The sequence below is a fragment of the Amblyomma mixtum genome, chromosome 9 (assembly GCF_055824585.1).
Source record: "Amblyomma mixtum isolate Tamu chromosome 9, ASM5582458v1, whole genome shotgun sequence".
NCBI lineage: Eukaryota > Metazoa > Arthropoda > Arachnida > Ixodida > Ixodidae > Amblyomma > Amblyomma mixtum.
The window spans coordinates 113,548,931-113,563,766 of record NC_143020.1 but is presented as its reverse complement, the minus strand read 5'-3'; the positions used below and the strand labels follow the sequence as shown (position 1 = coordinate 113,563,766).

The 14,836-nt window shown below is 46.1% G+C and overlaps 1 protein-coding gene across 1 annotated transcript in view; it reads left to right on the top strand.

Moving 5' to 3' along the window:
- Positions 1-14,836, top strand: part of Pld (Phospholipase D) — a 108,275-nt gene that overhangs the window by 64,107 nt on the left and 29,332 nt on the right. Inside the window, exons 2-10 of the mRNA XM_089561477.1 lie at positions 1,081-1,307; positions 4,690-4,855; positions 8,280-8,520; positions 9,678-9,743; positions 10,498-10,658; positions 10,764-10,916; positions 11,168-11,317; positions 12,353-12,518; positions 13,633-13,743. Coding sequence (XP_089417603.1) covers positions 1,139-1,307; positions 4,690-4,855; positions 8,280-8,520; positions 9,678-9,743; positions 10,498-10,658; positions 10,764-10,916; positions 11,168-11,317; positions 12,353-12,518; positions 13,633-13,743 — 1,383 coding nt within the window. The 5' untranslated portion in view covers positions 1,081-1,138. The remainder of the gene's footprint in view (positions 1-1,080; positions 1,308-4,689; positions 4,856-8,279; positions 8,521-9,677; positions 9,744-10,497; positions 10,659-10,763; positions 10,917-11,167; positions 11,318-12,352; positions 12,519-13,632; positions 13,744-14,836) is intronic.

The following is a 14,836-nucleotide window of genomic DNA, read 5'->3' as shown; positions in this document are numbered from 1 at the left end:
TTCCGTGCCCTACTAATTGTGTGGTTTCGACGCATAGCAGCGCACGTATCACCAGCCTAGAAGAATGGCTCTAAAGGCCTTAGAACCTTGGCGGTTCCGACCCTTGGCTTGCTTTAAGGGAGTCCAAAAGGTGCCGTTCTTAACTTATCGCTCATTAATTTCGCTTATTTTGCGGGATGCCAGAAAGAGTTTGTATTTGTATGTTTTTCTTCTGGCAGATTACGCGCGAACGGTTAATTTTCACCGTGATCCTGTCACACGTAGCGTACCGCCCTTTCGAAAAGTTCTGAGAGTTTGGTTCCGCGCTTTTCAATGGGGCTCCTATAGTTCGTCCCAAAAGCTAGACATCTCTTCAATGCGAGGGGAGCTTTCCTCCACCCATTCGGAGCACGAAGTTGCTAGCGGGGCTGTATACAGACCCGCTACACAGGCACAAATACTGGAGGGTGGGGGCATTGGACAAGTACGATACCGTTCTTCTCGTTATGTCCCATGACCCTTGTTTTCCCCTTCTCGACATCCGGAACACAGAGTGGCGGGCCGAACAAACCGTCTGCAGTAGATCGACTTCTCTGCACGGGGTGAAATTAATCCGCTTAACTACGGCGTAGCGCATAGCCTACTGTGTTGCCAATTTGCACATAAAAGTTTGTCGCAGAACCTATTTCCATTTACAGTCGTGCCTGGGTCAGGGTTAACGCTGTCGGAGTATCGTGTGTGGAGTATCGTGTCGGAGTATCTCATCTCCCTGGCTAATGAGAATGTTATCCAGACTGGCCTGAGCCACGGGAATTTGTGAAGTGAGGAGTTGGCGCTTTTGGCAATGACGTTATCTGTTACGCAATTCAGGTGCGCCTGGTACTTGGGCGCACTCGTACGCAAGCAGGGTCGGTACACCTGTCGTCGTGAGTCTTCGCTTCTGGCGAGGTTGGGAAGAGTGTGTTCTGCTTTCCGTGCCTTCTGGTGATTGCAGGGCCGCCTCGCCCAGTTCTTAACGTGGAGTGGAGGGCTGTGTAGCGGTCTGCCAGAAGTCTACGTCTCTAGTTGTCCCCTGATTTCGTGTCCGTCTGCGTCGTGCAGGAGCGGTCTCGCCAAGCAGCAGCAGCGCCGAGGAAGCGGCGGCAGGAGAAAGAAAAAGATGGCCGAGGCGACGTCCCAGGACGCCCTGGCCTCCGCGGGCGACGAGGAAGAAGAGGAGGACCCGGACTTCGAGGAACTGCGGCCTCCCGAGGTGGACCCGCTGGCCGAGCTGTTGGACTGCGGCGGGACGGACGCCGCCCTCCAGGGAGGGGGTGACAGTGTGGACGGTGAGCACCCGGGGAGGAACCGCTCTGACGTCACCGAGACCCCGGGGCTATGCTTCGTGACAACTTTTCTCAGAACTGAGGCCCAGACTGCGGAGCAGATACCCATTAGCTCGGCTATGCCAGGATATACGTAGCGAAAGCAAGCGGTGTGACGTCATACCAAATGACGGCGGCGGCTCCGCGGCGAGGCGCGCGGTGTGACGTCATGCCAGATGGCGCGGCGAGCGCGCGGCGTCCGCCAGCTGCGGCGGTTGCTAGGCAACGGCTCAAGGCTGGTCTCTGTGCTTCCCCGGAGCACCGCTACAACGAAATCGCAAGTTCGTGGCCAATGTAGCTTTCGCTACAATACAGAATTGCACTTGGCTGCTTAAAAGCGGAAATGCGAAAGCCTTTCCCTGACCTCTTTCTTCCTCCATTTTTATTTTTGATTTCCTTTTATTTTTGATTATTTGCATTTTCTTGTTTTATAGTTTTATTTCTGTTTTCATTTTTACTCATATTTATTTGTTTTCTATTATTTTTCTTTTGTTTATTTTTCCATTGTTTGTTTTTTTTATTTCATTACATACATGCTGCATATCAACTCTTGCTTAATCAAATTCTACATTTTATTTTATTTACCATACAACTTATGATTGACAGTTCATGCGGACAACTTCCGTTTACAACTTCCGTCCACGCCACTCATGAGCCAAGAAAGGCTTACACCTTAATTAGTCCCTGATTGAACTTGACAGTTTCCACTTAAAGCATATTGGTAGTACTCGTTATTTAAGGCATATTTATGACCTAACTGCACATTTTAAACATGAGACAATCGCGGCAAAAGCTTGTTTCTCTGATGTTAATGAATTGTTTAGGCAAGTGCAGCTCCCACAGATGGCGCCAGCTACATTGGCGATGAAGCGAGGCAACTGCGTAGCAAGCTGTGTTGCAGGTGGCCATCCTGCGGCCGATTTATTGGCAGAGTGACACAGTTACAGGTGCTGTGCCCCTGTAGCTTTCTTTTCACTGCCGAAAAGAGTTGTCACGTAGTATTGTTGGTTTATGCTTCGTCGCAGTCTGAAGTTCAGAGTTCACACATGAATGCAAACCAAGAAAGAAACACGACACGAATAGGCGCGAACCTCGAACTTCCGAAGTTACAAACCTGCGTCTATTTATGTTGTTTGTTTTCTTTCTTATTAACTGCCGGTTGTTCTTTGGTTCTTAAAAGGAAACGGAATTCAAAATTGAGTCAAAGTGAACCCGAGCTATTATGAAACAGTGCATGATTGTGATGTATGACACTTGATACGCACACACTGGGTGCATGTCTAAATGGGCCTAGGGTAAGCGCGCACAACTTCAGAGACCATCTAAGAAAGGTCTCCGAAATGTGACGAAGGCGAAAAGCAAAAGGGCTCTTTACTGGGAGTGTGGTATGTGTTGAAGAATACCAGGCAGTCAAATTTATCTGGGGGTACCTGCAGGAACCAGCTAAAGTGTACAGTTTTATAAAATGTCTTTTGCTCTTACTGTCATGCATCTTCCAGGCTCAGTGGTATTTAAAAGATGCCCTATTTCGTACACACGTTCTGCATGCTGTGATAGCTTTCTGTGGGCTACTCATTTCCAACATTCTTCGATAAAAATTTGAATATTGTGAAATTGTAAGGTTCTGTTGTGAAAATATTGAAGGTAGTGGTCCATTCTTCCGATGCATGGCAAAATCTTTCTTTTAAAGTTTGTCCATCACTCACATCGAGCAGTAAAGTCTTTCATAGAAAAGCAATGGGGGATTCTTTTGACGATAGCAAAAACGTTTAAGGAATATGGACACCTAACTTTTAGGTGCGTGTTTTCTTCTTTGTAATGAGGCGTAAGGCATTATTATAGACAGACTACTACGTGGTATCCTCCTACGACCGGTAAATAATTTATAATTGAATTATCGTAATTATCCATAGATCGAGTTGTCAGTATTAAAGGGGGCACAACTCTACATGAAATACTACGTGGTATTTGCTTATGACCACTGTAATTTATAATTGTTTTGGTTTCAAGAGCTGAAAGATTGCTGTGACATCAAAGAGAGTAATAAGGGAGTAATTACTCATTGACGTCCACCCGAGCGCAGCCATACGGCCACAAAGGAAAGCTAAATATGTGATCAACACTGTTCCCACTTCGAGTTATAGATCAATTCGCTCTCGCCCTACCATAAGCTTGCCGTCCCGGTTAGCTCCATTGGTAGAGCGACTGCTCCGGTGTAGCGGTGGTCCCGGGTTCGAACCCCGGACCAGGACGAATTTTTCTTTAACTACGAAGTTTCTGTGAAAGCTGTATAGCTTTCCTTTGTGGCCGTATGGCTGCGCTCGGGTAGACGTCAATGAGTAATTACTCCCTTATTACAAATCTACTCCACCTTGGGGGATTCCCCTAAATATGTGATGAATCAAAGAGAGGTTATAGGTTACATGAGACATGAAAAACTGCAATATAATTAGTGCTTCTACATGCGTTGTCATTCCAGCTCTTGAGGAAGGCTGGCTTCAGCACTGTAGGGAATTAAAACGATGAAGCAGCGAATGTATCAGTTTTTTTCACACCTCACACGACCTATAACCTCTCGTTGATGTCACAGCTATCGTTCGGCTGTTGAAACCGAAGCAGCATGACAGAAAAATTTGATTATAAATTATTTAGCTGTCGTAGGTGAATACAACATGGTTAATCATGCATAGTAGTGTCTCTGCATCATTATAGAGAAGAAAGCATGCGACCAAAATTAGGTGTCTATACTGCTATAGTGAAATCTTTACGATATGTGAAAAAATTGCATTATTTATTTATTTATTTATTCAAAATACCCCCAAAGGCCCTCATTTGAGGGTATTACATGGGGGGGGGGAGTAAGTACAAAGCATTGTTATAAGGTTAAAAATATTGCACTAAAATAAAATAGAAATCACAAAATATTAATCATAAATAGGCATTCACAGAAAGGGTCGCAACAATGCACATAACAGCAAAATTTGAGCATAAATAACAGCACCGCTAGAAAAAGAAAAAGACGACACTGGAAAAGGTGCGCTAAAGTACAAAACAAAAAATATAAAATGAAAAGAAGACAAGGCGGAAGAAAAGAACGCTAAAAAAAAATACCTTTTTAGTTGTTGAAACATGAGTGCATAAGATGTTGGAATTTATTTAGATCAGATTCTGTGGCAATTTCTGATGGCAAAGCGTTCCATTCGGTTATTGTGCGTGGTAAAAAAGAATAGGCATAATGGAATGACTGGCAGTATATATTCTTTCCCCTTCGAAAATGCTTTTGTCCAGAATTGTTGGGTGCGGCATTATTGCCTGTGAGCGCATAGTTTGCGACGAATTCTCGCAGTGTTGCCGCGCGGGGGAACGTGCTTCGCCTTTTCACGTGTGCACGAGCCCAGCTGCAGCCTGCTGACACCCAACCGGTTGCTCACTCTACCCGACTGCCCCATCGAGGTGAAGATTGTCTCCATCGAGAGGGACCACAGCAGCACACACATCCTCTACCCCAACCTGTGAGCATGCGTCCTGCTCAGACCCCACCATGCCCAACTTTCCTAGACATCGGCCACTGGCGCCATCTATTGGCTGCCAGTAGGGGAACCCCCCCCCCCCTTATGTAATGCCTCAACAGAGGCCTTTAATGGTAAAATAAATTATGATGATGATGATGAAACCGCATAGGATACTTTAAACTTGGTAATTTCGAGAAAACTAGAGTCCCGAGTGACTGTCCGCGAACATGGTGATTTCTATGGTTAACTCTTCCTCATAGCTACAAAATCTGACCGATAAAGTATTTGAAGGTCCCACCAACTATTTCTTACAAGCATAGAAAATCAGGGGGGTGTAGCGAACTTTCGAAATTCCTGCTGCGATTTTGAGTGCTCAGCACCACGCGGCGCGTGGTGGCAGCTTGGCGAACTAGAAGTGTTTGTCCATATTTCTTGTGCTTGTATACCCACCAAATTTTATAGCTGCCCCACTGTTTTGTTATTGGTGTGGATTCAGCGAGACAACATTATCGAAAAATCTCTATATATGTGCCTAGTTCATACGAGATTACGGAGTATCTCATATGTGTCTACATATGCTATGCATATCCGTACCCACATATGTCATACATGTCATATGTGTCTCGTATATAGGATTGTTGGGGAAGACAATGGAAGACAATGGCAATGACAAGGTATGCTACGTATAAGTCCATACAAGACGCATTTGCAGTGTTCGTGAACTCATATGCAGCACATGTGGTATGTTTATCCGAGACATTCGTGACATATATGAACATGTATGCAGCCCATATGAGTTCATACGAGGCACATTTGTGACACATCAACTTGTATGTGTTTCAGGGAAGACTTCCAAAAGTTTTCAAAAATAGGTTTTTTGAGGTAGAAATATGGCTTTCTCAGCTCAGTATTACCAGTGTTGGCAGACACCAGAAAACTGGTGAATCATCTTAGGTAGTACGCTGGTTAAGTAATTTTTAATGATTAATTTTAACTAATAAAATTAGGTGCCTAATTGCAATTAGAGATTTGTATCCAGTCATTTGTCATAGTGATATCAGGTTTTTGAATTTCGAAAACGCTATTATTCTTGGCGCTGTGGCTCGACAAAATTTGCCTGCATTGTGCCAAAATGCATGTGCTTTCGAAAAGCATACAAAGCAACCTTTCTAGCGCATATAACTAGTAAAAAAAAAAAAAAAAATTTGTTGAGTCACACCGTCGAGGGTAATGGAATTTTCGAAGTTCTAAGCACTGATATGGCTATTGGTAATGACCATCTACAAATCTCTGATTGCAACTAGGCGCCTAACTCTACTAGACGGTTCACCGGTTTTCCGCTGTCTGCCAACACTGGTAACACAGTGCTGAAAAAGCCATATTTTTACAAAGCCTATCTTTGAAAATGTTTGAAAGTCTTCCCCGAAAGACCTGGTAAGTATCCATATACAAGGCACATCTTGACTTATAACTCGTATGGGCTGCTTACGAGTTCATATGAGATACATATAGCTCGTATCTAACACATATGAACTCATACGAAGCACATATGGAATCATATCAGATTTTTCAATAGGAAAAGTAGAGGAAGCGAATGCAAGGAAGTTACCCAGACATGTATGTGGTCAGCTTGGTTGTCCTGCATTGAGGGAATGCGAATAAGGGGCGAAAATTTATACTTTTCATACAGTATTAACGCGGAAACATTGTCAAAAGTGTTCAAACATAAATATCTTGGTATTTTCTTTACTGCAAATTTATCCTGGCGTGACCATATAGATTACATTACTAGCAAGGCTTCCAGAGTGCTGGGTTTTCTTCGCAGAAATGCGAAGAATTTACCGCCTAAAGCCAAAGAGCTCCTGTATAAAACTAACATTAGACCAGTACTTGAATATGCTTGTTGTGTCTGGGACCCTTGGCTGCTGGTAGATATTCACAAGATTGAAAGGATCCAGAACTTGGCCGTGCGATTTGCTAATGCCAACTACTCCAGAAATTTTAGCGTCTCCGCTGCAAAGAATGACCTTGGAGGGAATCACTCCAGCAGCGAAGGAAACTTCTTAGACTAAAATTTCTCCACAGTGTCTTTCACAATAAGACTGGTATTAACAGGGAACATTATTTGCGACATCCCGATTATGTCTCACCGCGTCTTGATCATGCCTTTAAAATTAAAGAGATCAGGTGTAAAACGAACTTCTTTAAGATGTCCTTTTTCCCCCGAACAATTCGAGAATGGAATAAACTCCCCCATGATATTGCTACCATTACCTCCACTGATGTTTTTTTTTCCTCACTGCGAAATATGCATTGTAATTGAGCCCTTGTTTCTTCAATGATTGTGAAAGTGTTGCCTGTCTGCTTGTTTGATTGTAAATTCAGTTGCTTGCCTATCTTCTTTTTATCTGCATTTCTTGCTTTTTCGACTGTGTTTGAGTCGTCTTCCCCCCCACTGTAATGCCTCACGGCGCTGTGGGTACTGTAATAAATAAATAAATAAATAAATAAAGCACGGATTGTAAAGGGGTTAGCCGTTCCGGCTGCTGACATACCGCAGCCACTGAGAAGTGAAAAGCTTGAAGTGTTGCTTACACTACACAAGCTCATTTGATGCCACCGTTGCTACCACCATATTTACCACTACTTTTATAAAACCACATGTCGAAGGTAGTTCTCATCATTCTCCGAAGTCTCTGTAGCGTAATTTTCACTATTTTCTAAAGTTCTGACGCCTATAAATCCAAGGCCTTGAGTGGTATAAAGCGTAGAGATATCTTCTCAGTCTCTTAGTCACTGGACAGGGGTTCAGTGCACGTTAAAGAGCCCCAGGTGGTCGAAATTTCCGGAGCCCTTCACTACGGCGTCCCTCATAGCCTGAGTCGCTCCGGGACATTAAACCCCAATAAACCAAACCAAACCTTTCATGCAATGAAATGAGAGGTATCCGAAACCTGAAAGGCCAGGCATGCTCTTTCTTATGGTTAATTGTCTAGAAGACGCTGGGTTCTAGTCGTCTGAGTATCCGCCTCGCATATTGAAAATGAGGGGTTGGATCCCCAGTGCTGCCGAGTACCTATCGGTGATAGTTTGCGCAATTGAGCTTCCCACTGGCCTGGTGCTGGCTTCTTTGGGGGTAAAGGCTTGGGAAATAGGCCTTTGACCCCATCTTGAGTAGACGAAAAAACATTTTGCCTTGGCGCCCTTTGCCCACAGATGCCATTGCGTCATAATCATCATCATCATCAGAAGAGACTGTGGGAGTAGTAGATTATTCCTCGGTGTCTTAAGCTTCCAGAGCTTTATGAGCAGGATGAGAACGCCACCTGGTGAGGCGTCGAAGCGTCAGACAGGCCTTAAGCCCTCTTCGTGTAGGTACGTAAAGGCTGGCCATTGACTAACCAGCGTTTATGTGTGCGTGCAGGTACGTAATCGAGCTGCGGCACGGCGACTTCCAGTGGAGCATCCGGCGGCGCTACAAGCACTTCCAACAGCTGCACCAGCAGTTGCAGATGTACCGTGCGGCCATGTCCATCCCCTTGCCGACCAAGCGGCACCGCGAGCGCCGGCGCAGCTACCGTGAGGACAACGCGAGGAGGCCGCTGCCCCGTTTCCCGAAGAAACCCGAGAGCCTGCTGTCACAAGAAGAGGTCCAGCAGAGGGCGGTGCGTGCGTGGAGCCAGTTGTTATCTAGTGCCACTACGAGAATTTTAAGGCGAAAGCCTTTATAGGCTCATGACTCTCCGGCGTGTGTGCCCGCAGTTGTCCCACCCTAGCTGTCAATCAAACTGATGACGTCATCAACATGGCGTAGTATGTTGTAACACGAAATTAATTGACACACCTTAGCTGTCAGTTAATTAAAAACTGATGACGTCGTTAACATGGCGTAGTATGTCGTAACCGGAAATGTACTGTGCACGCACGTGACATCACCTATGACACCATTACCACAGTCTGTGTATGGCGTGCCGACCGCCACTCCAACTCCACCTTGGCAGCTGCCGGCGTATGCGCATGACGTCACCTATGACGTCATCACCACAGTAAAGGCAGCAATAAAGGCGGTAAAGGCTTTCGTTTCATCGCACTTTAGTGAGAGCAAAGTGCCCTCCAGAATTTTTGTTCTGACTCACTGCGAGGGCTCAGGGGTTTTATCGTTCGGCAGTTGATTCCAAGGTCGTTGGTTCGATTCTGGCCGCAGCGGCCGTATTTTGATAGAGGCGAAATACAGAAACGCCCGCGTGCCGTGCTATGTCAGCGCTAGCTAAAAAGCCCCAGGTGGTCCAAATTAATCCGGAGCCCTCGACTACGGCCACCCTCATAGCTTGAGTTGCTTCGGGACATTAAAACCCCACGATCCATAGGCCACAGAATTTTGTTCTGGTCAGTGGATACTCTGGAAATGTGTCGTACCATTGAGCAAACTCTCCTCTTTCCGTTGGCCATGGAGGGATGTTATCTTCTGGCTTTGTTTATGCACTTTGGTCTTGCTTGGATAAGAGCTTTACGAACTTTCCCTGGAGTAATTGTTGTCGTAATGTGTCGTCACCTGCTGTGCAAAAAAACTGCTACCTGTTCGGCAATGTCATCTAGTGGCGCTGGCAAAATTTTGTGCTGGTGGGTGAAATGTGTCCTCTCTTTGTAGAGAGGGAGGGGGGCATACGAGATGAAACCATGCTGTTGGAGCAGCGCAGGCTTGTACTGCTATTGTCAAAATCCTTCTGTTCTCTTCCAGCTGCTGCTGCTCAGTGTAGCACTGCCTAAATCATAACGGTCACACATTCTGATATAGCAACATTGTGCTGGTTTTCATGTGCAGGAGCAGCTCGAAGCTTACCTTAGCAATCTGGTCATGGTTCCAGCCTACCGGATGAACCCACACACGGTGAGCATGCGCACTCTTTTCTTCTTCCTTTTCAGTTGCTGGCTTTAAGTCTTAACTTTCCAGGCCTTTTCCGTCCACTACTTTCAGCAGTCACATGGTTGCCAGTTTGCTTGTGTGGATTTGTGTGCCGATACTACATGGACACTATCTTGATGTTGGATAACACAATTTACGCTTTCCCCTCACCTGCGGAGCTTCTCACTGGACACATGCTGCTTGCAACATAATGCTGCCTATAGCAGAGAGGAATAGTTTGGCGAAATGGTTATCATTGGTGTTCTAGATCAGAACAAATACTGGTAGTATGCTCATTGCTCAGTTGTAAAGAACTTGCTGTGTAGTTGTGTATTCTAAAGTTTAAAGCAACCCAAAAGCATTTGTTTTGAAGTAATGAAGTAGTTTCAACCCAATCATTGTTACTAGGGGCAAATATTGAACCGCAGAAAAGACACCTTGCAGAGACATCTCTTCAATGATTGAGCACTGGTGGGAGGTTTGCGTTCCTTGTTTATCGTGCTCTCGCTCGTTGACTTTGGCATGATTTTTCATTTATGGGGAAACAGTTCTGACCTCATGCCTGTGAGGCACAGCCCGCCCAAAGCTGCGCAAAACAGGATGACCGTGGCTTGCGAGAGGCTGGACCCAAAATTGGACTTTTGATATAAACGTCTCTTAATGTCTAGAAGGTGTACTTTGACTCGTGTTCCGGTAAGCGTCCGACTGAGGCAGAAGTGGGGCGGCTGCGCGTACGCAGATGCAATTCCTCGAGGTGAGCCACCTGTCATTCGTCGGTGGGCTGGGCCCAAAGGGCCGCGAGGGACTCGTGTACAAGCGGTCCGGAGGTCACCACAGTGCCAGGGGCTGCGTCCGACTCCACTTCCTCTTCTACCAGTGCTGCAGCAGGTGGCGAAAGAGGTGAACGCACCCTCTCTTCTCTCCCCGTCTGCCCCTCCGTTTTACGGACATCTTGATTCATCATGCAAGGCGATTGTATATATCTGTATGTTATATATTCATCAGGTGGCTGATTGCGAAGGACACCTGCGTGTTGTACGTCCGCCCTCGCGACGGCGTCATCAAGTCGGTGCTCCTCATGGACCAGGGCTTCCAGGTACAGTCCGGCTTCATGGCCACGGGGGTCAATCACGGCCTGCTCGTCACGAACCTCACCAGGTCAGTCTGCGCTGGACCACATATTGATGGGAGGCGGCAGTGAGTTGGCACGATGCTGCTGACTCTAACATGGATGTAGACTTGGAACAATTTCAGAAACCTTTAAATTATCACAAGCTAAGCGACCACATTACTATAGCTTTAGCTTCATTGCCTATCTTTCCATTTAGATGATGCACGTTGGTAGAGCATGCACTACACTAATAAGCAAGACATTCAGTATTGATGCAGCACTTTGGTTGGCTACGCAGGAATCTCTTGGTGAAGTGCTGGACGAAACGTAAGGAGCGGGAGTGGAAAGACCACCTCCAGGAGCTGGCAAAGACATCGGGCCGGGACTTCACACACCCGAACCGATACGACGCTTTCGCCCCGGTCCGGTCCGCGAGTCGCTGCCGATGGTATGAACGCGTGATTACACGCACTTTCTGAAGTGCTATGTGTGATGTTCTGCATTGTGTGGGCTTATAAGTGCATCTTAGGGTAGGGGGCCTGAAGACTGTCTAGTCGAGCTGTCTAGTCGAGCGAGAGCTGTTAATGCCCCTTTTGCCGAGATCTCATCGTGGAGGAGTACAAGAAGGAGAGGCTGAAGCGATCATGAGGTGTAGTAATGTAAGCAGGTGAGTGAAAACGGCCACACTGGAAGTGAGCGCGCACCGCATCTAAACCAGCCTGCGCTGTGCCCTTGCAGACCAAAGACTCCAAATGTCAGTTGACACGTACACCACCCTTCCAGCCCTCCACCAGATGACTCGCAGTGCACAGTTCTACGAAAAAACAAAACAAAACAAGTAAAAAAGGAAAAGTTTCAGACGCTTACTGCAATTCCTGGGGCAGGGTATTCCTCAGCATTAGTATATTACCCACGGCTCTGCCGAGACTACCTTAGTGCCTGCGAATAGGTCAGCTCAGCATGGTAGGTAGTGACGGCCAATATTCGGCTGTGGAACATGGTCTGTCTAGTGGCTTACCATCGAGGCTCTCACACAATGGACAAAGGAGGCTGCATTCACTGTTGCATGTTTCTTGCACAATTTCTCATTCTGCATGATAAAAAATTGGTTTTTGAGAAAAGGAAATGTAACCTCCCCGGAAGGGAAGGGAGGAAGGTGGGAGTGAAAGAAGAAAGAGAGGAAGCCTTTCACATGATGCTGAAATGCATGTTAGGTTCCTTCCAAACAGCAGATGGAGGAGGTGTTTTGTTCTCAACTTTTTATCCCTTCCTTTTCCTTGTTTAGCCTTGAATTTTTCACCCTGAGGAAGAGGTTTATTCAGAGACAAAGGCAGAGAGGGCAGACTGAGTGGTCATTTTCTGGTGTGTGCTACTCTGCACTGGGGAAGTTAGTTGGAACATTACATTCACGAGCATTGCATTAAGTCCTTTTCTTGTACATGGTTTAAAATTAGTTCCTGAAACATTTGTGTGATGATTGCAGGTACATTGATGGTTCCAAGTACTGTGAGGCAGTGGCGAATGCCATCGACCTCGCCAAGGAAGAGATCTTCATTGCCGATTGGTGGCTCACTCCCGAGATCTACCTCAAGCGACCAGTGGTGCCCAACAACCGATGGCGCCTTGACCAGCTTCTCCAGAAGAAAGCGGTATAGGCATCAGCACAGTTGATCCACTTGTAATCGAGAACTAAGCTGGACACATGCTATTCCTTTGCAGCAGTCTTCTTGTAGTCTTCTTCCGTATGATGTTGCCACACCTAGGGGCAGTAGGCCCTCTCAGAAAATGATTAGGCTGGGAGATTATACAGCATATCTCATCAGCAGGAGGAAACTCTTTTCTTAGTAACGGCAAGTGAGGTTGTGCACTCAGATAGCATGTGCAGGTCTGTTACAGCCTAATCAGATTTTAAAAGTGCATAGGATGTGCACATCTGTTGCAACCTAATCAAATTTTAAAGGTGCACTGAAGAGGAATCTGAACTCGTCTTTTTGCCGCGGAAACTCAATCTACATGCTCCGAGCGTTCTTGAAAACTTCAAATTATTGCCCTGTGCAGCCGATTTTCCTAATTTAAATCCGATTAAACGTCCGGCGCCCGCGTTTCGTTTTTGAATTCCCCGCAGACGGTGGGAGGAGTGGACCACCCTTTCAACCAGTACCGTGGCGGCTTGCCGCTCTGCCATCGGCGGAGTGATACGTAGTGACCGGCAAAAGCAAAGAGTACGCGCGTATTTTTATTTCTGTGGGCCTAATTTGCGGCTTTGTAGCCTCTGATTATATCTATTTATTCACCGAAACCTAAAAAAACAAAATAAAATCAAAAGCAAAGTCACCATGCAACTGTCTGAAAAAGGCACTCCATGCGTTGGTCAACTCCTCCCATCGTCTGCGGGGAATTTGAAAAAAGAAGGCAGGAGCTGGACATTAATCCTATCTAAATTAGGGAAATCGGCCGCAGAGGGTAATAATTCGAGGTTTCTAAGAATGCTCGGAACGTGTAGATCGAGTTCCCGCGGCAAAAAGGCGAGTTAAGATTCCTCTTCAGTGCACCTTTAGGAGAAAAAAAAAATGTTGCCATAGTCTTTTTTTTTTTTACATAACAAGCCCGCCCCTAATTCATAACGGCAGCACGCAAGGCAGCATTTTAATGTTGCATGCTCATTCCATATATTTATCCAACTGTGACTTATTTAATTCATTCAGAAATGAGCTTCAACCAACTGCCTTCCTTTCTGTCCTTGTTCTTTCTTTCTGTCACTAGGAAGAAGGAGTGAAGGTGTTTGTCCTGCTCTACAAAGAAGTAGAGATGGCACTCAACATCAACAGCCTCTACAGCAAGCAGAAGCTGGCTGCCATGCACCCAAATATCAAGGTGAGAGTTAGGCTTAATGCCTGCCCTTCAGCTCAGAAGGCTTTCCACATAATTGGTTTCTATTCTTCATGCTTTTGCAACGATCTCTGCTGTGCTTCTGAAAAATTGGCTTCTAGTTCTCACAATCTCTGTGCATCATGTCTGAACTTCCACTTAGTTGATCAATCACTTAGTTGCCCCGCCGCGGTGGCTCAGTGGTTACGGCGCTCGGCTGCTGACCCGAAAGACGCGGGTTCGATCCCGACCGCGGCGGTTGAATTTCGATGGAGGCGAAATTCTAGAGGCCCGTGCACTGTGTGATGTCAGTGCACGTTAAAGAACCCTAGGTGGTCGAAATTTCCGGAGCCCTTCACTACGGCATCTCTCATAGCCTGAGTCGCTTTGGGACGTTAAACCCCAATAAACCAATCACTTAGTTGGTCAATCACATCTGGAAGAGCCGCCGCAGTGGCTGAGTGGTTATGGTGCTCGGCTGCTGACCCGAAAGACACGGGTTCGATCCTGGCCGTGGTGGTCGAATTTCGATGGAGGCGAAATTCTAGAGGCCTATGTACTGTGCGATGTCAATGCACGTTATAGAACCCTATTTGATCGACAAGGCAAATATCACTGAGGTTGAAAGCCCTGCACTTATATGGCGCAGCTATGATTCACGCTCTGGGCTCACAGGAAGGACTGATGGTGGTCCATTTATGATCAGTCTGGTTTTCACTTGCTGGGCTGAAGAGAGTGAGCTTAAAAAATTGTATTGTGAGAGTAAAAACCTCTGTGCCTTGATCCTCGAGTCCTATCTGACAGGAAATGAGTCTGGGGTTCTCTAAGACATCCAGTGATTGTTGAAACTTGGTTCAGCGCAAAAGACGAACACAGAGAAAGAAAACGGCACTATGTCCTACCAACTAGCCCAGCACGAAGTTTTGTTAAAGTATATCCAGTGTTTTGGTCATGTGTAACCGATACGTGCCACTGAAAAGTGCGTAAGCCTTTGAAAGACAACAGTAATTTAATTTAGAGATGAAGGAAAATGGTGAAACCAACTCAGTTGTTGCTGGAGTAGTAGTAGGAAGAAAACTGCTTGGTTAGAAGGGCAAGA